Here is a 23,167-nt window from a genome sequence, read left to right as displayed (position 1 = left end):
ATTTAATTCAACATTTAACAACATGAAAGGTACAGGGTGGCCGTGCCACTACCATTTATTAACATACATCTTGCAAACAACTCTGAGCTAACAATAATAACAACTTATTTTTCAGTTACAATTAACGTTTTTTGACCTTGTACAGTGTCTTTCTCTTTATTTTTTAAACCTAAGCAAGACCAGCTATGGAGTTTGGTCCGCCATCTTTTATTTTTGATCTTCGCGCTATTAAGACTTGAGCAGAAACACGATCTGATTGGCTAGTGCCTGTGCTGTCGTATTTGCATGAAAGGTGCTGTGAGTGAACCGGTGCCCAGCTTGAAAGAGCTCCTGTGGGTAGCTGAATGTGTCGATTGGACTGAAAGATAACGTCTTCTGGATCAATTTATACTTTCGCTACAATATGTTGGATTTATGTTAATGTAAATTTAAAGGGAATAAATACAATTCTGATTCGGAAGACATTTAAATTTGGGGGAAAAAAAAATTGTCTTATCAACCAAAGATTTTGCAACCCCCCTGCAGTACCTCCACGGACCCCCTGTTGAAGACCCCTGCCTTATCGGATTTATAAAGATAGACTCTAAAAAAAAAAAAATTATCCGATTGATTCCAGAAAAATTCAGAACTGAATTCACAATACTGATTATTGTACAGACTAGCAAAACAGCACAAGTTAGAAACACCATAACTACACTAAACCGAATAGAACCATCAGGTGAAGGCCTTAAGTGGTATGTGTACTCGCAAACCTTGCCTGTGAGCAAGGTCTCGTTGATGAGACTTCTAAGCACAACAATTACTCACATCTCTCTACCGATTTTAGTAAGTAAAAGTCAATTTCTTTAGAAACCAGCTGGCTGAGTATCAGTCCTAACCACTGGGAGCAGCTTACTTAGACAACTTGAATTCTCCAAAAAAGAAACATGGACAGCTTAAATTTACATGTTTTATTCAAATTCTCTGAACTCAGACAGACTCCTGGACTGGGGGTTCGTAGCCGTCGGCACGCTCCACCTTGGCACCAGTGTCTCCCTCGCCAGCGGGCTTGGCTGTTGCACTGCTGGAACCCCCTTCTCCGTGGAGCTCCATCAACTTGCCCACTAGAAACACAAGTCACATGACAACAGGAGTCAACTCAGAGCCTCTCCATCGCAACCACCAGAGGTCCAGGCCACATCACTACATCAGCCCTGATGGAGGTCCAGGCCACATTACTACATCAGACCTGACGGAGGTCCAGGCCACATTACTACATCAGACCTGACGGAGGTCCAGGCCACATTACTACATCAGACCTGACGGAGGTCCAGGCCACATTACTACATCAGACCTGACGGAGGTCCAGGCCACATTACTACATCAGACCTGACGGAGGTCCAGGCCACATTACTACATCAGACCTGACTTGGACCAGACAAAGTTTTCCAATAACCATTACCCATAGCCCAGTTGTTAAAATGGACTCTAGAGCAGAATTATATGGTTCGATTTGTTAATTGATTTATTAATTAAATGATAAATCATATTCAATCAATGATACGGTACGATACATTTTGCTATTCAGGATCAAGTGCTTTACGTTTTTTGAAACATCACACTGATCCAGATACAAACTTTTCAAGATTCCCAAATCTGAACTGCCCCTCGGATTACATTCATGACGCACCTGAGAATGTTGAAGCCAGATATTGAAAGCTGTTTGGGTAATCATTTTAAATCTTTTTGCTTAGCTGTACTGAAAGGCTTACGAAGCCCCAATGCCTACTTCATTTACTTAATATAAATGTTTATGCTACTTGACAAATTATGTAGGTAGTTCACAATGTTAATTTAAATTTACCCTTCTACTGGGATAGTTCAGAATTGTTTTGGATTCAACACATACTGAAAGTTTGATCCAGATCAAAACCAAGACTGGATTACATTGTCTAATCTGATTTGACTTTTTTTGAAGCCATTACTTCTGAACGAGACCCTGGGTATAGAATGACACTACAGATGGATTGGAGAAACAGGGGCAAAATGACTACTGTTTAAAGAAAGGGTCAGGACTGAGAACAGGAAAGGGTAGTGTTTGTTAAGGTGTAACTGGACACCTAGGGGTAAAATGAGGCTCAAAATGAGCTGTACAGGGCAAATTGTACTACAGTATAGGTGGGAGTGGGGAAGGAAAAGCAGTATTGCAATCTTTTTAGCATGAGGTCAATACAGCACCAATATAATAATAATAATACTTTAATTATTATGATTTTATTTGGTACATGTCTACTCTGATATCATTGCTTCTGAAGTGCACAGAAGAAATGAATCCCAAAACATTACAAAAGATACAATACTTACTGTATTGTAAAATGTAAAGAATAGCAATATTGAATTATGGCCTAAATAGTCACAGCACCTGTTATTGCCTCTGGACATTCTCAGGCCCAAGACAGAGCACCATATTGGGACAGTACTATATAGTGAACATGATCAACTGTGAAAGCATTGATGTCACTCACGTTCAAATTTAGGCTTCTTCAGCATCTTGACCTTCCTGACGAACACATCATGGAGGGGGTAGATGGATTGACATGCCTTCTCGATGTCCTTGCCAACACTGTCGGGGATCCTGAGAACAAATATCCACCATTAACCTGTGACTTGATCAAGCACCTTCATTCAGAGCCAAATGACATGACTAGCCCTCAGTGTACACAAATTTAACCGGAAAATCAGACTCATGCCATATCAATTTCATCAAGATCTGCAGCCAAAACGTTCCATCGGTGGGGAAATATTTTTTTGTTCTTGTTAATACGCCTTTAAAAGCTAGAATCATAAAAGAACATCCCCAGAAGCCTCTAAACGTTTACATATATGCCACTTGTGCAATTTTTGTTATAGGAAATACACAAAAACATCTAGGCATGTCAGACTACCTAAAAAAGTCCATCAGGCCTGTGTCCCCTAAGGGTTCAGTAAGCCACAACCCAGCAGATATGCCTAAACTTAGCTACATACAGCCTGATGGCCTCAAAAACCATAAAATGACTAACACATGCCTGGAATACACAGTTATAACAATGGACTTAAGTACAATTTGGCATAAGCCCCTGTTTATAACTTACAACTTGTTGACCACCTCCTTCAGGTCATTGGTCTGCACCTCGCGGGTCATAATCTCCATCATCTTTTTACGGATCTGGCGAACCTGCTGGTGCTGGGCATACGAGGTCTTCCTGATCTGGTTGGTGCGCTTCTTGGTGAAGCCTACACAGAACAGGCGCAGCAGGTAACCATCTGTGGTCTTCACATCCACGTGGGCCTCGATCATGGTCTGTCAGAATATACAGTATAGAATACATTTACTGATGTAGAGCAGCCTTACATATTAATACAGCACATCGAGGCTAGTTACCATGGTAATGCAAGATGAATACCACAACAGGGGCATACATATATTATCTTCAGATCAATAACGCCTAACTGCAGTTCAAAGACAACAAAACCACCAAGACTGGATCTTCAGTCTGGCTGACTACCAAGAATACCCATTATGAATACAAGGATGCTTTACCTGCCACTTCTTGACCATAGAGCACATCTTGTCGCGGGTCAGGTCCATGCCATGGAAGTTGGTCAGGCAGTTCTTGCCCTGCACATCCTCAGTTATCAACTTGAATTTGCGGAAAGCGACCTCATCGTTCTGCAGGTCAGCGAGGCTCACCTCGAACACACGACCCTTCAGCCCATCAGAGGCGATTCCTGTTTTATAAAGTGATAAGAAAATATTGACTCAACGTGGCCACTCCAACACATGGAGGGGGGAACATCAGGTGATCTCACTGAATAGTAATCAATGACATTCATTTGGGACCAAAACTGCAGTCACTTCTTCCCGAAGACGACAAATAACCCAGACCCCTGAATTCTTTCCATGACTCCCATGTCAAACACAAGAGAACATGGGAACATGAGAGCATGTGAGCCACACACAAGCGGTGTGTGTGTGTATATATATATTTCTATATATATATTAAACAAGTACTTACTGGTTCCCTGAGTCCTGGTGACCAAGGTCTTGCCCAGGTTACGGATGTTGAACATGGCTGGTGCTTTGACATCATACCAATCCTTCTTGGAAAAAGGGTCGACACTGCAAAACATCCATAGGATTGTTAGGTGAATTAATGTCCTGATATGTTATCTCGATTTGCAATTGTAACCATGTTAACATCACCTCTGACTATATTTCTGTTAAAGTACATTGAGAACCACTAAACCTGGAGTCAAATTCCTTGTATGTGTAAACTTACTTGGCAAAGAAACACGATTCTGACCAGAAGCGCTAAGCTAACTAGGTAGCATTTAGCTAATGATAACCCGAGGTCTTCACTGGAACCAAGATCAAACCTAAATTACATGAAGACAACCCGTTCTTACACGGTTATACGTGCACAGGTTTATGTGATGCAGCCAATTTAAAGAGCAATACTATTCCCCTACCCAATTTACAAGAGGAACGCCGGCGAATTAGCCATCCAAGTTGTGGGTAGCAACATGCTTAAGTTGAAATGGCTGGGTATTGACACACGTCTAAAGGTCCTGCTTAACTATAACAATTTTAGACAAAATGCGAGGCTGCTGTAAATTGAGCCACTTAACAACATTAAACAGTTGTTTACTATATTACCATTATTCCAGAGGAACAACGAAACCTTGCTCGGAAGCCTTTACGCAACCCAGCACTGGACTAGCTGGGCACGTAAGCCAAAACCATCCTCTCAATATCGACTTCATCCGTCGTATTTTCAAAACACATTTTCCACACACAGTCTTAGAAGAGTGTATTCCTACATTTGGGAGGTATATTAGATAACTTACATCTTCTTTTTGGCACCTTTTTTGCCACCTTTGGTCAGCCTCTTGTTTTTACCGACCGCCATGTTCTATCCAGGGAGTGAAAGAGGAGGAAGTGAAGAAATAACGCGAGACTTAAACGGCGCCTGAGATTTGGGAATTATCGCGATGTAAAAACAGCTAGGGCTTTGCACTCTACTACCATCGCGTGGTAGGTACTATAACACATTTCACATTGTGCCACAGAATTCAGTTAAAACTAGAGTAAAACTTGGCAAAAAAATGCTGCCAGCTAAAGCTATACCTAGCCTATAGCAACACCCCAGCTTTGCCAGCAATGCATTCTGCAGAATAAGGGCAAACTCTCATCCCTGTGTTGGTATGTTAAGATATTTCCAAAGAGTTCAGCTATTAGGGTTCAGAGCCCAAACCAAACATGGTGAAGTAGCAACAAACTGGCGGGGAAATCTTAAATGTGCCCTTTTGAAATCCTGATATCCAGATTAAAAACATTTCTCTTTTCATGTGCCTAAATGGAGCTCCAAAATGTACACTCTATTTTGCACATTACTCTTAATTCAATTATATTACTTATATTTTAACTATGTCCTGTATTTTCTTTTCATTATTTATGTATTATATTAATATATGACTCTATACATCTTTATGTGATATAAAATGTGATGGGTGTGCATTTTAATCCAGTTGTAAAACAGTGGTGAAATGTGACCTTGCTCAACTACCATGAGTAGTTTAGAGTGGCTAGTGAAGCAGAAACAATGACCTGGTCATATCAAAGCCTATATCTTCTGAATGCGCTCTGTAGAGCATGGGAGTGTTTCATTTCAGGTCACTCAGTTGGAAACCAGTTGTGTATAATTTTCTAAATCTAATAGGACTAATAGGTCTAATAGAGTGCAAAAATATATTTTTTTAAACGAATAATTCTGTGTTTATGGTAGTGATAGTGTAACTGTTGTCAAATGGGTTATTGACTTAAAGGGCCTGGCAGAGCATTTTGTATGGCTTTTCCTCCATCCAGGCCTGAACTCGGGTCACTTGCATCTGCCAATGTTGCATTGCATTCATTCACTGCAATGCAAAGCCTTCAGAGTCCTCAATTTGGTTTGGCCTTTATCTTGATGAATTGGGGGAGAAAATCAGCTCTACATAATGGAAATTATAATTTTTTTCCTTCACAGTTTCAAAATATCTTTCAGCTAGCCAACACATCTAGAATAGACAAGCTTTTTGGGCAGTATAACAATAGTATCAAAGATTAAGTCTTGAGTTCCTCATTTCTGTCCTCTTCCCCAGCTGTATTCGTATACAGATAATGATGTAAATGAAGATTTGTCCTCGTTTCACTGTTTCGATGTCATTTTGTCCCTGAATAACTAACCAGCGACTCCTACCTGGGACACACCTGAGCCACTATACTTCAACATTTTGCCACCCACTGCGCATGCTCAGCTCGATCGGCAGAGAACACTGTCATGGCGGAGACGGGCTGTTGCGGGAGGTGAATGAGGAAGAGATGACGCTGTAACTGGGTTATTACTGAGACCTATCGCAAACGTATTAGTTTCCCCGGGGAAACTAGCAGGACTCTTGTCCTCTGACCGGCGGGGAAAGGGCTGTCCTCAGACTTGCCTTACATTTTGAAGTTTCGTTACAGCCACGCTCCTATTACCTGCCTGAGACACTCTTGCAGGCTGTCGCCGCCGAAGAAATGTAAGTCGCAGTTTCCTGTTCACAATTTTGACAGAGCGACTGAATTGCTGTTAACCAATGCTCATAACCTATAGTTGTGCCGGCCGCCGGTGTTTGGAAACGACCATTTCTATACTGTGCCTGCTGGTGCAGTTTTTCGACACAGGCTGTCATCAAGTTTCAACTAGACAGTGAAGAGACTGGACTTCGCCGGAATCGCTGTGTCAACTCCAATGTTGCGGTGTCTTTGACTTGAATTCCTGCCTTGCAGCTTTCAGAGTAACCTTGTAGACTACGATACAGGCTATTTGTGATATACAGAGGTGTTTTGGATGGAGAGGCAAACACTTTGCTTTGCTTCAAGGGTGCTTGCTTAACAAGGGAGAAGGAGCATATCCAAGTGTTTTTCCATCGACTCTCCTGTGACCGCCTACAGGTTGAACAGGTGCCTTACCTGTTACTGCCACCTGCCCCTCTTTAGAAATGGCAAGCGAGGAGACACCGTCTGCTTCACAAACTGGTGACACCGGCAAGGACGAGAGAGTGGCAACAATGTCGCTCAATCCTGGAATTCCTATCAGGGGCATACGGATGAAATTCGCTGTCCTTGCGGGCCTGGTGGACGTTGGGGAAGTTTCGAACCGGGACATTGTGGAAACCGTCTTCAATCTGGTAAGCTGATTACGAGTTGGTTACTTAAAATGGTCGTTCATTGCTTCTATTCAGCTATCCCGATATACACACTTGATCTATTGAACATTTGGCTCAAGAGACCTACTCAGTGCAGCCCATATCAGACTGGGAAAAAAGAAATGCCATTTTTGTACTTTGTCTTAAAGGTTGGCTTTGGGTAATAAAAAACATCAAAAGCTTTTATCAGTCGGTTGATTGCTCATGATTCAATGAGTGAAAAACAGCTGACCACTGTAACATTTAGGCCTATGTGTAGATATCACAATTAAAAACTAACCCTAACCCAGCAAATAGTCTATTTTCATCATCATGAGAGGCCTTATACTTGTTATATTATTACTTTACTATAGCAGTAAGTGTTTTTTAATATACATTGGTTACCATTGATAAAATGAAGTGATAATATGAGGATGCATCTATTGTAAGACTGGTAGTGGTGATGCATGATGCAGTAGATATTTCTTTCTCCCTGAACTATTTGTGGCAGAAATATCTTTGCCAAGGGGAGGTCGTAATCTTTTACTTGTTTGGGAATTTCCTGGAAGAGATGGCATAACCATGAAACTAATTTGCTTGCTACCATACTCGTCACATAGACACTGAAGTTAGAGTAGAATAGTTTATTCCGCTCTGTGGTTAAGGAATAACAATAGTCTTGTAGGCATTGATAATAGGCATTGATAGGATAACCCCTCAAATGTCATGTTGTGTACGGCCACTGAAGAGCATGTGGTGCCCGAATGAATGAAAACCAATAAGGAAGTAAGAGGAGAGTACGCTGAGCTGATACAATGGGGGTTAGGTGAGGGTGGGGGTGGGCAGAGAGAAGGAGGAGGAAGACATACAACCTGCAAAACTGCTTTGTCACTGCATGTGAAAACACAACACATGTTGTGAGAATTAAAAAAATTAGCAGATCCAATCCAGGCAGGTGTTCAGAAAAAAAGACATAGTTCAGGAAAAAAAAGAAATAGTTTTGGATTGTCTGGTGTAATTCAGTATTATTTTGTGACTTCCATTGCCATTGTTGTTTTAATTGTTTATACTGAATGATGTTCTTCCTTCCAGGTGTTGGCACTAAGTAATGCATTTGCTGCACCTGTAGTTTAGATCATGTGACCTATTCATTGTTGTCCTGTCTTTGGGTATTAATGGGCTGTCCTCATATCTCATTGTCTCATGAAGACCTTTGTGATGCGAAACATCCCCTTTTGGTGAGAACTTTAATGAGGTACTTCAAGGGAGGAGCAGTGCGCCAGATTTAGTTTTTTTCTAAAACAATACAGGTTTACAATGTTCATCCCGAACACTGTGTAACTCACTATGAAGATACAGGTTGCTGTGTGCCAGTACAGAGTAGGAGGACCATGCTTTGCTTTGGGTTTTCCCACAGCCTGGTCTTAGTCATCACAAACTCAAAGAAAAATCTGATAGAGCAAGAATCTTTCTCCAGTGAAGCAGACCACAGGCCTATTCTGCTAGGCGCAAAGATGATCTTTGAACAAAGTGGCTCCGAGGTAGGAAGATGCTTTTCTCGAAAGCGTCGTCACAGTGGTTCAAGGGTTCACTCAAGATGAATGAATATTCATTTCAAATAATTGAGTAAGTAAAATTCTCAGTTGGCGGGTGTTCAGGTAGATAGGGAGAGGGTCAATCTTATCAAACTAACGCAATTAAAATGTTGACGAGCAGATATCCTGGAATGATGCTTCTAATGACTGGTCGCGAGTAGTCGTTCCAACCACCCAACTTTGTGACCATGTTTGCGAATAATCGTTTGAACTGGAAGCTTTTGGGAACAACACCAAATCACTGAATGACTGTTGAAACGACCAAGATTGCAGTGGTTAAAAAACAACGCTTTCTAGGAACACACCCCAGATCCATTGTGTTGTGGATTTGTATGGGACATGCTGTAGATATATGGTGTAAAGGGGGTTTACAGCTTAGTTTGCACACAGCGTCCCAGAATGTAATCACACATCCTCTCAATTTGACTTGGATGCCCTGCTCTCTCAAACTGTCTGACTTTTCATCTCACTTGCATTGTTCTTTGTTTTTTTCTCCTCTCTTTCTCTTTTCCTCTTAGTCATTTGCTGTTTACAGTTCAGTGCTAATCTAATTTCTCATAGAGTCCTGAACTTCCTCCTCTGAAGAGGTCAGTGATGTATGATTCAGGCCCTACTAGTATCCTTGGTCAATGGATGAATCATTTAATTGAAAACTGGTTTAAAAGGAATAACAAGGCAAACACAAGTCTGCTTTACCGACCAATTCTGTCTCGCTTTAAGGATAGAGATCAAGCTAACGCATTGTCAAACCATTCGCCACTATGCCCTTAGGGGTGAGTTAACAGTCACACAATCTGATGGTATGGAACGCCCATTATGGTTATCGCAGAAATCAAATGTTGTTGCTTAGTTAACTACTTGCCAAAAGGAATACATTTAACAGGCTACATGATTGTAGCTTTGAATTGCTGTGAAAAGTGGGATCCGTGCCTATCTATTTCTCCTATGCCCATCTATTCCTCCCATGCCCTTAACTGCACTCTAGCTGGAATATGATGTGAGGGTGTGGGGTAGGAATGTGACAGGACTTTTCTCCTCATACTAGCTGTGGGAAAAGTATCAACACACTGATTCATTTACCTTTGGAGTTGTTATGGAAACCATGGGGGCAGTAGACCATGCAAGGTCATGCCTGAGGGTAACTGATCAGCTCGGGGGTGCACAAGGTTTCTTGTCAGTCTCTTTTAAGACGTCTATTAAAGCAGTGATGCACAGTATTCACTTAGGTGTGCATAGACATGTAGGTTCAACACACTCTCACATAACCTCTACCAAGACAGGGAGACAGAATTTTTAATGTGTAATGTGAAGAAGAGTTTCATCTGTGTTTTTTTACACTCCGATGGCACCTTTTTATGAGGAGTGGTACCGGACTGAATGTCAGAGGATAATTACCAAACAGAATTTTCTCCTGAGGTTTCTTAAATATTTGATGATGCTGCCTTACCATTCTGTCGCCTCGGTAAGGGATACCAACAGCTGTCTGAAATGTGATACCATGGGTCTTCACCTAAACCAGTGTTTCTTGAACTTTTCTTAGTAGGTCCCCCTTTGACAATGACACAAATAAATACAAAATAATAGAAATGCTGTTCTTCAACACTGGCCCTCATTCTCAACAGCAGTTGGTAAGACTTTCAGAAGGACTTCAGAAGGAACTCCACTTCGGTGGATTTAGGAAAACATTTGCCATTCTCCATAGTTTTCTCACCTGCGATTTCTTCTGAACTTCAGAAGACTTTCAGAACGCGAAATAGCAGTCGTAACTCTTCCGGAATCTTCTCAAATGCGATTTCACGGGGCCATCTTGTGGTTATTTGAGGAATTACATTAAAAAATCTGTCTGTTAAAATGCTTAACGGCTGAATTTGTGATAAATCGTTGGTGATTTGCGTTCGCATCAACTCTACAGACATCCTCGGATTAAAATCATTATATTAATAATAAATACAAGAATATTTGTATCATTAACAATTACGTTTCACATTTATAGTCATGATTCTATGAGGTAGTATTTATTGTTACACTAAGTATAGCTTGACTGTTCTCTCCCTTGTACGTCACTTTGGACAAATGCGTCTGCTAAATGACTGAATGTGAATGTAAATGTACACGAACACTGTAAATGTAAGTGAATAAATAAATAAACACTATACCCAATATCTAGAATACTCGTGACCAGTCTTCACACTTATGGTGGCTTTTTTTTTTTTAAAGTGACTTCTTAAATGGGTTAAACGGACTTGGGAAGTTCAACGTAAGAAAATATCTCCACCTGTTACGAGTTGCTTTCGTTTGGATTCGGGAGATTCCGACAGCAAACGTGGCTATGGCTGCGTGCCCTAATAAGGAGCTGGCGGGGCGTGTATGTATGCAAATCCACTTTCACGAGAACGCGCATCAATTTAAGAAACTAATCCGAAGGAACACAGCTGAGAAGACTTCGGCTGCTTATGAACGCATTTTCAAGCGTGCGGGAATGCAGCGGAAGCATTTCCCTTACGTTGTTTTTGCAAGAGTTGCGTAAGAATCATTTCTGAAGAATTACAGAAAATGATCGAGAATGAGGGCCATTGTTTTTACATTTGAACAGTTACCACTGACCTTAACCTTACATGTATTGGGCCCTCTCTTTTACTCTGGCAAAAGCAGAAATGTTTTTTTGTTTTCAGACACCATGTTTTCCACTCAGTATACATGATACATGTAGGCTATGTCTTTGATGTTGAAGGCAGTGTGTCTGTGTCTCGTCTTCTCTGTCAGTTGGATGGATGGCATGGGTCTTCCTTTGGGGCAGGTTTGTCAGGAGAAAAATTAGGTGTTCTTAAGTAGAGCATTTCCAACTGCCTTAAATAGCTCTATCAGATCAGTCTGCTTACATCACACAACTTCTGTCTCTCGCTTTCTTGTCCCTTTCTCTGACACTTAAATGAAATCCTTCTCTTCTTGTCAGGTATTAGCCCTCTCTTGTCATGTATTGTATTGGCCAGAAGGCCCGAAGCTAGAGGTGCACCGAAAATTCGGCAACCGAAAAAATTCGGCCGAAAACGCAAAAAAAGACACATTCGGCTTTCGGCCGAAAGCCAAATGAGTGGCCGAATCGGAGGCCGAAAAGTGGTGGTGACGCAAAATTATACAATCTTGTCTGATTACACAAGCAAGGAGCACAGGCCACCTAAACGATCTCAAAATAGTAAAATGTAACAATGATGCCAACCCCTCTAGCTTTTTATGGGTCGTCAGAGTTCCTAATTTCCGTCTCCTCAATGCAATGTATTTCTGCAACTTGTCTTCTAATGCCTTCTCAGTTAGCTTACGTGATCTTCCCTGCGCCATCATATCCTCAACACTTCTCTGTTCTTCCCCATCAGACATCGTACACGTTGCAGAGTTAATGCTCAAGCTGTATGCCACAGTTCAAAAGCTCTTCCTTACACGGAACTTTTCTTTATAAACGAGTGCAAAGCAGCTTCTCAAAAATCGCTAAAAACTCCACATTCACTGATTCAAGGCAGGCTATCAGTGTAGATTCTTGCTAGGGGTGAATTACGTTGCTATTTCCAGCATGGAGCAGTTACAGTTTAACTTTCGTTTTTATCCAATTTCAATAGTTATCTTCATTCATCCGTATATCTTCGTATCTTCTTAATACTGAAAGATAGAAAGGATTTTTCGATACCTGTTCTCGTAGAATGCTTCAATGAATTACCAGTTCCAACTTTAGCTTCGGTGGGGAGACCTTTCACCGGTGCAGCAAGCTAGCTGCGTTCCACTCCTTGAACAGGCAATCCAACTTCAATAAAAAATGTTTACTGGATCAAAAATAGAAATACAAGTTTGCACGGTCAAAAAACTATGTCGCTTCCAACATCTGAGCTCAAAATCTAAAACTAACAGTTCCTTGATATCAGTTCTCCAACATTTGAAGATTTCAAATAAACATTTTTCCTTGAAAAAAATGTCTAAACATTTATTGTTAGCAGTAGATTTAAGCAATATTTAAAAAAAGTGTTTTGACAACTTTAAACGGAACTGTCAGTTTCGGTATTCAGCCAAGCGATTAATTATTTTTCGGTTTCGGTTTCGGCCACAAATTTTCATTTCGGTGCATCTCTACCCTAAGCATACATCCCTGCAGTCATGGCACATGGGAGTGTCTGTTGAGACTGGGTCATGCTGCATGGCAGTCTGGCCAGTCTAATGTGTACGTGCTAATTGCATTATTGGCAAAAGTAGCCTGGGCCTTCAGATACGTTTGATGATCTAGGGAATATTTTATTGGACTTAATTTGTTTTAAGCCCACATAAGACAATCCACAAATGTTTACCATGATCCACAAATATGACACTATCCACACACATGTAATTTATTTTATTTGTGTGGTGTAAATTAATATCCAAACAAATATGGTGTGATTTGCAAATACACATAACTTCCTCTGTAAACATTTATGCATTTGTGGATCACTTCCTACATGTGAAACCAGTTTTGCACATTTGGGGATCACTTTCTGTCAGTTTGTGGGCACCGTGCCACCTAGGTGTCGTGCCACTGCAGGCACTGTGTGGGCATGGTGACTTCCCTACGGTTTATTTGTCAATGATTGTCCAATTAGTACCACAACTGATCTGTAGAAAACATCACAAATATCTCACTATCCACAAACATGTTTTTTATGTTAAATTTGTACTGTAAAAAAGTAATATCCAACAAACTATACATTTACAGAAAAGTTTAGATTGAGAAAAAATCTGAGAAAAGTCCGGCTAACCAGCAGCAGTGTTGATGGTGGCTTGGAGTCCAGTGATGGTAACAGCTGGGACAGGAGAGATGAGACGAGTCCAGTCATGGTAACAGCTGGGACAAGAGAGATGAGAAGAGATGGGGTCAGAGTGCTGCGGACAAGACTGGAATGGGAGGATGACGGGGTCAGTGATAATCCACATGTCCTATCATTCCTCTAAGGCGTTCATTGAAATTGGTGGAGCCTATCTAAAATCTTTTATTAAACCTTTAGATTACTGTCACTAGGATGATGATCATTTCGCATTGATCAGGCCAACTGTCCTACTTCTGACTCTTATGCCTAATGTCATAGCCTTACACAGCGCTGCTGGTTCTGTTTACCTGACAGTAACATTGGCCACGCAATTTTAAAGTTGTTAGCATCTTAGTGTCATATTTGTGGATCATGGTAGGTACACACTTGTGGATTTGTCTTCTGTGGGTTACAACTAATCAAGTCCAATAAACACTTCCATAATATCTGGTGTAATGATCAGAGATGCAGTGATCAGTGATGCAGAGCAGTTTGATGATCAGCAGTGATGAGTGGTTGCAGGTGAGTTTGGATGGCTGTTGCTAGGGATCTTATCTCAAACAGTTCTGTGTGGTTGTGTGTTTTGTGTGTGCATCTTTTCTGCTTACCTGAATGCTGTGGCAGTGCCTTTCTGTGTCCAGTGGGGGGGATCAGATAATGCTGTTACAGCTCCAGGCTGTGATCTTGTGCTGACTGGCACGACACATAGTGTGTCCTGTAGCCATCCAGATGCCCTCTGACACACACCTCTCTAACACACACACACACACACTCTTTTGCCAGACTGGTGTCCAGAAATAATTTATTTTACCACTCAGCCACTTTTTAATAACAAAAACGTTTATTGATGAAGATTTGTTATGTATTTAATGTGGTGACACAGTTGTGTTGAGTGGGAATGCTCATTGGTGGGTTGGTATCGTTTTGAGTTCATTCAATTCAATTTGGTTTAATTTATATATCACCAAGACAATAAAATTGTCTCAAGGCGCTTTACAAAACCCCCTTAGAGCCAGCACAGTGGCAAATTATAAGTTAGAAGGAGTACTTTAAAATCAGACCTATTTTTGACAGGCAAGTACAGGTGAGATGTTTATATTTTGTTCATATATGTTTATAGTTTTTAGTTCTAGTAAGTGAGCGAGCAGCAGCGTTCAGTACAAGAAAAAGAGCATTGCAGTAGTTTAGTTGCGATATAATAAAAGAGTGTTTCTGCATCTTGGAGGGATAGGACTTTTCTGATTTTGGCAGTATTGCATAGATGAAAAAAATATGTCTGAGGTCTGTTTTATGAGTGAGCGAAGTAGGAGGTGTTGGTTGATAACTACACCAAGATTTTTGATACTAGTGTTGGATGTTAATAAGGTGCCATTGAGTGTGGGTAGATGCTTAGATAATGTCATTCACAATTGTTTAGGGCCTACAAGCATAACCTGAGTTTTATCTGAGGTAAGGAGCAGGACGTTGTTAGTCATCCTAGCTTTTACTTCTTGCAGGCTGGCTTCTATCTCTGGTAGATGTGCAATTTCATCAGGTAAAGTTGGGTGTCATCAGCATAGCAATGGATGTTAATAGCATGCTTCCTTATGATGGCACCTAAGGCTAGCATGTACAAGGACACTAGCAACTGTTCAAGCACAGAGCCTTGGGCAACCCATAACTTACTCTGGTGTGATTGGATGACTTATGACAACAAATTGCTGTTGCTTGCTAGGTCGTTTTAAAATCACATTTCTTGCATAACCTATGCAGCAAGATATAGCCTTGAACTAACTGCTAGCTCTCTAAATATATTTTATAATAAGTAAACAAGGCCGGACTGCATGATCCAACAAACAAAACTTCAGCAAAAACTTCAGTCATGTGGACACCCTCTGAAAGGTGTTGGTTTTCTGGAGGTAAATCAGGGCTATGTGGGTCTACCCCTTATGCAACATTTGGCTGTGTGTTCTGTCTTGTTTGCTAATTATTTAGAGGGCTATGACCACACTAATGTTCATTATTGTGCGCTACAGCCTCTCTCAGTACTGTATAGGTGTTAAAGTGAAGTGTTGGATCACGAGGACTCTTTTTTCAAATCTATTTTTATGCACAAGGTATTGTTGTGTTTTTGTTGCACATATGCAAAGTGGTTGAGTGACTCACGCACTTGTTTAGCTGCTACCTCACTTGTGATAGTGCTGGACCTAGGTTGGAACCCCTTTTGTAAACGTAGTGAATCACCACCCCCAAATATGCACCATAAAGGCCTTCAGTTAAGCTTATGCATTAGAACCTCAGCCTACAGCCTCCAGGTAGCTCATCAACCTGTTTGTGCTCTCTGGCCAGCCAAGCCGGTAGTCTTTGTATTGCTAACTATAACTATCACTATTAAAAGCCAGTTTGTCCTCTCTTCAGTTTGTGTGGGCAAACTTGATGGGTCAGAATTACTCACTGTGATCCTGCAGAGGGGTGTGGGTGTAAGGGGTGGCACTCTTTTTTTGTTAAAATGTCATGTGGAAACAATGAGTATGAAGATGAGGTTACTTTCTTCTCATAGCATGGCAACAGATGCTTAATTATTCTAAGAATTCTAAGGAACATGGTCTATTCTCTGTAACCGGGATTAGCTTTTTTAAGCAATTTAAGAATAAATAGGTTATTCATTTAACTCAATTATCTGTTGGTTTGTAAAAAGGGTCTTCTCCTGTCTTAGCGTAGTGTCCCCTTTCCCATAGCCTTACACTGGGAGGTAATCTTTAATCAAGTGCTGCCATCTCTGCTGTAGCCAGCATAGGGTCCGTTGACCAGCAGCTCAGCTGTACCCTTGACCTGTTTTTTTCTGTTGTGTTCTGTCTCTGTGTGTTCTTTTGTTCTTCTTTTACCAGCGTTGATGCCTCCTCTGTCACGGGGGAGCATTAGTCTTCACATGGCCTAGAACTGGAAGAATACTCCGTATTCATATGCAACTGTCAGCAATTCAAAGGAAACCCTCAGGAGCAAGTTCAGCTTGGCCAAGAGTCACAGTCTCCCATATTCTGTAAAAGGAAAAAGTGAATAAGAAATGCACAATGAAAGAGACTGACTGTGTCCCTGTTCCTGTACCTGTTCACACATGCGTTGAGTTGTGGTGGAGTCATTTCCATTATTTCTACTCAACATTGTGTTTAGCCATATTTGTTGTTTCCCTTCTAACTGTGACCAACCTCAGCAGAGACGGTGAGCATCTTAAGGCTAAAAGTAGCTCCTGATCGGCCGATTTAGGAGGAACTCCCAAAAATAATGGGTGTCTCAGTCCTAACTTCTTGTATGCAAGTTCACATTACTGAAAAGATACAGTCTTACTGGCAGATGAATAATGATAGAGCTTGTAAGGGGTGCACCAACCAAAAACAACATACTTAGTGGCGAAATGAAATTGAATGTAATGTGTTATTGTACAAATATTCCAGCTCCTGTCTACAAAAGCTTGTCATTATGCTTGTGCATTATGAAAACTTGGTCTTGGGACCAAGTGTATTCCATTAGAATTCAATTTGTAGCCTATGTCAAATATTTATTTATTTATGTATCATTCTTTGCGGTACGCTATGAAGCGCATGCCTACTCACCACTAAAGACCTGTCACTCATCAGCTGAACACAGAGGTCAATGCAAGCAAGCTTGTGCGTAAAACTTGATGTCAGCCAAAGCAACTGAGTCTCTCTCTTAGCTTTGCAGTTCTCGCTTTTCTTTATAGGATTTAGAAGAATCCTTTTGGTTAGAAACCTTTAGTGTGACTTAGGAGTACTTTAAGTCATGAAAAAAAATGCTTTGTGAACATGGGCCCTGGTCTTAAAAGGCCTGCATAATGTGAAATTCTTAATGACAGTTTGTGTAGCAGTAGCTGCTCTCTCTTTCCTGTTCTTTTCCCCCATGACTTCGGTGTTGTTTAAAATGTGGTGTTGTGGGAGCAGGGCTCTTGGAAGCCTTGTCAGGATGCAGAGGTGACTCCAGGGTGACAAAAACAACAACAGGGTTGTGAGTCCTTTACCTCAGACTCTGGGGGACACAGGAAGCCTTAGCGACAACTCTCAGCACACTCTCTGTCTCAGGAAGCAGGGAGAGAGGTTCAAGCCACAACACACATTTGTTTCTTCCTGGTCTTGTTGTGAACTGCTCAATGACCATTGAGCTCTGCATATATGATGTACCCTGTTTAGCATTCTCTTAGATTTGTGTGGTAGTAGTTTGGACTTATTGTAGGAATGCTCTTTATGTAGCAAAAAATTGCAATCATTTTTCATTATCAGTTGTCTGTTGAGTGATGCATGTTTTTCTTTGGCCTAATTGTGCTCTCAATGACATGTTGCTATACGCTAAGTCATTCAAACATTGCATTTTAAAGGAACATCAAAACATTGACATCTGTATCTGTTAGTCTTCTGTGGGGGTTGTACGGTTGGATGGATTTGTAGCTTCAAAGATGGAGAAACCTAGGTCTCTGAGATAATAAGGATACATTGTTAATTAGCAGATGGGGCTGTGTGTGTACCCAGTGTGTGTGCGTGTGACTTGATTGTTATTTTTAGTGTAAAATGAAACCTCCTCACCGATGTTTTCTTCACCTTGAAATGAAATGCTTCATTTAGCCCGCCTCATGGTTGCCTATTGCCGTTGATTTTATATTTATATCATGGTGTGACAGACTCCGTGATTGTCTGTCTCTAGATCCATTGTACTAGCTGGTGTGTCTGTCGCTCGGTTCATCTGTAGTGCTGTTCTGTCTGTCTGAGGTATGATCAGTATGTCAGCCTATCCTGCAGCCCAGTCTTCCACAGTAATGAGGGCCATTTCCTGTCCAGTGCTCCCCACTTCCTGTACTGTGGCCCATTTAGCATCTGTGCTGAGATCTCTGATTGTTCCACTTCCACAGATCCCAGGAATCCTGGCGTAAACCAAGGTTCATGGTTCTACATGATCTTGATTATCCCACTAGGGAAAATCTTTTGCAGCCAGGGAGAATCCAAACAGAATACGAAAGGATGACCTCGGCAACATCACAATATTGCATAAAGTTAGTACAGGGAGTGGACGTGTATAACAAGTAACGAAGTGCCAGTGTTGCAAATGTACAAATGTGCTATGAACTTGAAAATGGGAATCCATGCCAGGAACAGTGTGCCAGTGTACGATTGTACATGGGAAAGCCTTAATGGAAGGCATTTTAAATATTACACCATGTGGGCTGTTTCTTGCACATAGCTTAATCATGGCTTTGAGAGTGTTGAATTTGGATTCCCCATTGAATTTGTCTTCACCTGCAAGAGTAGGCTAAATCATTGTGAATCGGACAATGTTTAAATTAGGGCAGGGTTATTCAGCTCAGTGTTAGAGCCATGCCCTTAGTGATAGAGCCTTTACTTCCCACAGTGCAGAGTATGATCTGATTTGCTGTGTCTAACCAGGCTAATCTGGCCTTGAGTGAGAGCTAGTAAGTTATGTGAATGACTTGTCAGACTGTAGTTGTGTTGAAATCGGTTTGACCTAGCCATTTCTTGGCATTACCTGATAAGAGAAGTTGAAGAGTTAGGTAGAACAAGAGAGAGTATGTGTGTGTGTGTGTGTGTGTGTGCGTGTGTGCGTGTGTGCGTGTGTGTGTCTGTGTGAGAGTGTGAGACCGCGTACATTTTGACTTTATTATGAGACAACTAAGAAAACATTGCGCTATCAAAGGCAAGGAGATTGCAGTGAAATATCTCTCTGCTGCCTCTACCAGGAATATGTGCCACACCTATAGGCAGAGGATCACCTACCACGACCCACATTCACGACGCAGAAGAAGTGCCATCAGACACTAGGGTGGTGTTGAGACTAGGGATGCAAATTATCGATTAATTCATTAATCATTAGTTGATAATCTTATCGATCGACTTTCGATTAATTGATAAGCGGCGTTTTTCACCTGAGTTTCAGTGCTTCAATAGGGCCTTTACAAATATCAGCTAAATAGTTGAGTTATTATATTACATTACATTATGATAATTCTATTCTATTCTATTCTACATTCCTCAAGTTATTATGCATTAGGAAAAGAAAGCAGAAAAGTTTTTTTTATGGTATAACAAAATACATTCTTTAATTTAAAACAAAGAAATAAATTATGGACTGGCTCAGTTCTTGCATTTGAAACAGACATAAAAAAAAAAAAGAATAGAAGAAATTAAATAGAGAGCCAAACAGAATATTATTGAGCCTATCTTGTAACTATATATGTAATCTTGTATCTAACTTGTGGATAGATTATGAAGAAACTGCATCTAGGCTATTACAAGCTAAATAGCCAACACAACTCTCTGAAGTTTAACTCGCGCTCACGTTAGTGAGGGATAGAGTAGTTACATTCTTAATGGCAAGCCATCAGGCAAAGGTAAGCTAGCCCGCTAACGGGCTAGGTATCTAATATCATTAAGCCTGAGTGAGCTAGTCCGCTATCAAGCTAAATAGCCAACTCAACTCTTACTTACTTACTTACTAACTCTCATGAGCCAAACTCGCGGGCACACGTTAGCGCGGGAGTAGACAGAGATATTCATATTCATAGCAAGGTGAGCTAGCCCGCTAACGAGCTAGGTAGCTAACTCTATGAAGTCTAGGTGAGCTAGCCCGCTAACGAACTAATAGCTAACCTGAGTTTTAAGACTACAGCCTGAACTTGCGGCAGTAACCAGGTGAACTGGTGGTGCCATGCAGGACAGCAGCATGCACAGTGTTCAAATGATAACTGAGTGAGCTAGTGGAACTATTGTATTTCAATACCGCATTACACAGAGAACATTTGACTTCTTTGCCTGAATTAACAATGTTGAAGTGGTCCCACACCGCACTTCTTTTCGCTCGCTTCATTTTGTTTTCAACCGGTCTCTCGCGCTAGCGCCCTCTAGCGATTAATCGTGATTAATACATTTTGATCGAGCAACCTCTTAATCGACAATTAATCTAAAGTCGATTAATCATTTGCATCCCTAGTTGAGACACTAGGGTGGTGTTGAGACACTAGGGTGGTGTTGAGACACTAGGGTGGAGTTGAGACACTAGGGTGGAGTTGAGACACTAGGCTGGAGTTGAGACACTAGGCTGGTGTTGAGACACTAGGCTGGTGTTGAGACACTAGGGTGGAGTTGAGACACTAGGGTGGTGTTGAGACACTAGGGTCAACACTAGGGTGGAGTTGAGACACTAGGGTGGAGTTGAGACACTAGGGTGGAGTTGAGACACTAGGGTGGTGTTGAGACACTAGGGTGGTGTTGAGACACTAGGGTGGAGTTGAGACACTAGGGTGGTGTTGAGACACTAGGGTGGTGTTGAGACACTAGGGTGGTGTTGAGACACTAGGGTGGAGTTGAGACACTAGGGTGGAGTTGAGACACTAGGCTGGAGTTGAGACACTAGGGTGGTGTTGAGACACTAGGGTGGTGTTGAGACACTAGGGTGGAGTTGAGACACTAGGGTGGTGTTGAGACACTAGGGTGGTGTTGAGACACTAGGGTGGTGTTGAGACACTAGGGTGGAGTTGAGACACTAGGGTGGAGTTGAGACACTAGGGTGGAGTTGAGACACTAGGGTGGTGTTGAGACACTAGGGTGGTGTTGAGACACTAGGGTGGTGTTGAGACACTAGTAAAACAGGCCTGTTTTTTTTTAGCGTGCTGAACAGACAGCTAGAGGACCTTAAGGAAAATTCACTAAATTTGACAAACGTGTATTGGATTTTAAATTGCAGAGTGCATCTTTAACCTTTTAAGTGTTAGCTACATTACCACGGCTTTCAGGATCAACTAGATATTAATGATCATATTGTAATGGATATAGGATGTACCTGTCGTATAATAATTTATTTAGTTAAAAACCTGACTGTTAAATCACTGTTGCTATGTGAATCAGGATTATTCCATGCCAGTGAGATTGCTGTGATGCTAAGGCTGCCAGGAATACTCCAGATTGTGGGTTCTGAAAGTGAAACGCAATATGATTGGGGTTGGATTGGCATGACATTTAAACAGCCATTTGAAGATGTGTTGGTTATTTACACATGAAATGATCATGGCCTGATCCCAGGAGCTTGGCGCGGACCTCATCCTGATTGATGGACTTTAAAAGGGTCTTGATGGAGCTCTGTTAATAAGCACTGGGGCTAATGGTAAGTCTCTGACATCACCAGATTATCAGATCCAGCAGCCACTGAGAGAAACTCTCTTCTGCCTTTGTTCCCATACTCATCGTCATTCTTGGGCTATATCTACAGACTGAAGCCCATTAGATTGTTCATTTAATGTCTGTATAGGTGTGTGTGCCCGTGAGCGTATGTGTGTGATTAACTGAGACTAATATAACAATGTAGTTGAATTGTTTTATTGTTCATTTTTTCCTAATCCAATTTCAAACAATGGTGCTGCAGCATGCGTAGACAGGACCTCTGAGCCATTCTGAAGTCCTTTGGCTCTGTGTCTGTTGACCAGTCTCATTGTGCAGTTATGCAGGGGAAAGGATAAGGGCTCTATTTTAAGACTGTTTTTTTATGCCTTAACAAACAGTAAACCGTTTCAGTTAAAAGCAGAATGAATTCAAGTTTCACAGCTCTTCCCTCACTCGCCACTGTTTATTCCAACGTTTAGTCAACATTCTGTGCACCTACCCAGCCAGATACATTTTGTGAAATTGTTACGCTTAAATGCTTGGTGGGAAACAGTATTTATCATAGATGTTGAGTGAACAGGAAGTTCTGGCTTGCGGTCTGTTTTCCTCCTCAAACTGTACGAAGGCTGGCATGTACTTAATACCAGACTCATCAAAAGTGACACATTCTTCATAATCAGTATTACACACACACCCCACACTCACACATCCTCTGTAGTGGTATGAGCAGCCTTGTTGACTCGTGCAGAAGATTACTGTCATAAGTGTCACTCCACTTTGTGTCCAGTGTCACTCTGACTAAGTGTTTGATTGGAAAATCCACCGACATAAGTTGTGGGTGTAATTGCCTGTCATGACGGGTCATTGGGAATAACCTTTGACTTAACAGCTGCAGAGGGTGGAGCTTTACGAACAATGCTTTTAAGCCATGCTGTTTATGTTGCTGGTAGGACATTTACACCCAAAACAAACTTACCAGCCTCCAAAGTCAGATAACATTCTGTACCAAAGCCAAAATACAACACTGGAGAGAGGGGCTGGGTGTTGACAGATTGGTCGCTTGGATAAGGTCATCTGCCAGTGTGACATCATTTATACACTATGCATTCGTTTAAGCATCTCAACTCAACATGCAGTGGTGCCATATCTGATGCCTGCGTTGTTTTGAGAGACTGGTTATCTGTGCAGAGAGTACGGTCCTCTTTGTTGTGGTATAGCCTATGTTGAGCTAGATAGTTAGCACACAAATGACCTTCTCTAATAAGCAGTCCACAACATTCTTTGATTATACACATGCTGTCTTTGACATGCAGCAACTTTGACTGAACAAATAAAATAAGGTGTTTTTAATTAAAATGATGTCTCTGGAAGG

General features: G+C 41.3%; 2 protein-coding genes across 2 annotated transcripts in view; one reads left to right on the top strand and one right to left on the bottom strand.

Annotated features, from left to right (window-relative positions):
• Window positions 1-935: 935 nt before the first annotated feature.
• rps3a (ribosomal protein S3A) lies at window positions 936-4,955 on the bottom strand. The gene is made up of 6 exons (XM_080836402.1): window positions 4,870-4,955; window positions 4,038-4,141; window positions 3,563-3,750; window positions 3,114-3,322; window positions 2,505-2,614; window positions 936-1,103 (listed from the first exon to the last, which is right to left on the bottom strand). Exons 1-6 carry the CDS (start codon window positions 4,929-4,931, stop codon window positions 970-972), a joined length of 807 nt encoding a protein of 268 aa, XP_080692528.1. The 5' UTR covers window positions 4,932-4,955; the 3' UTR covers window positions 936-969.
• Window positions 4,956-6,382: 1,427 nt separating this feature from the next.
• Window positions 6,383-23,167, top strand: part of lrba (LPS-responsive vesicle trafficking, beach and anchor containing) — a 222,424-nt gene continuing 205,639 nt past the window's right edge. Inside the window, exon 1 of the mRNA XM_080837053.1 lies at window positions 6,383-7,230. Coding sequence (XP_080693179.1) covers window positions 7,042-7,230 — 189 coding nt within the window. The 5' untranslated portion in view covers window positions 6,383-7,041. The remainder of the gene's footprint in view (window positions 7,231-23,167) is intronic.

The sequence above is a fragment of the Sprattus sprattus genome (genome assembly GCF_963457725.1).
Source record: "Sprattus sprattus genome assembly, chromosome: 4".
Classification (NCBI taxonomy): Eukaryota; Metazoa; Chordata; class Actinopteri; order Clupeiformes; family Clupeidae; genus Sprattus; species Sprattus sprattus.
The sequence above is the reverse complement of the archived record's forward strand: the minus strand, read 5'-3'. Positions and strand labels throughout refer to the sequence as shown.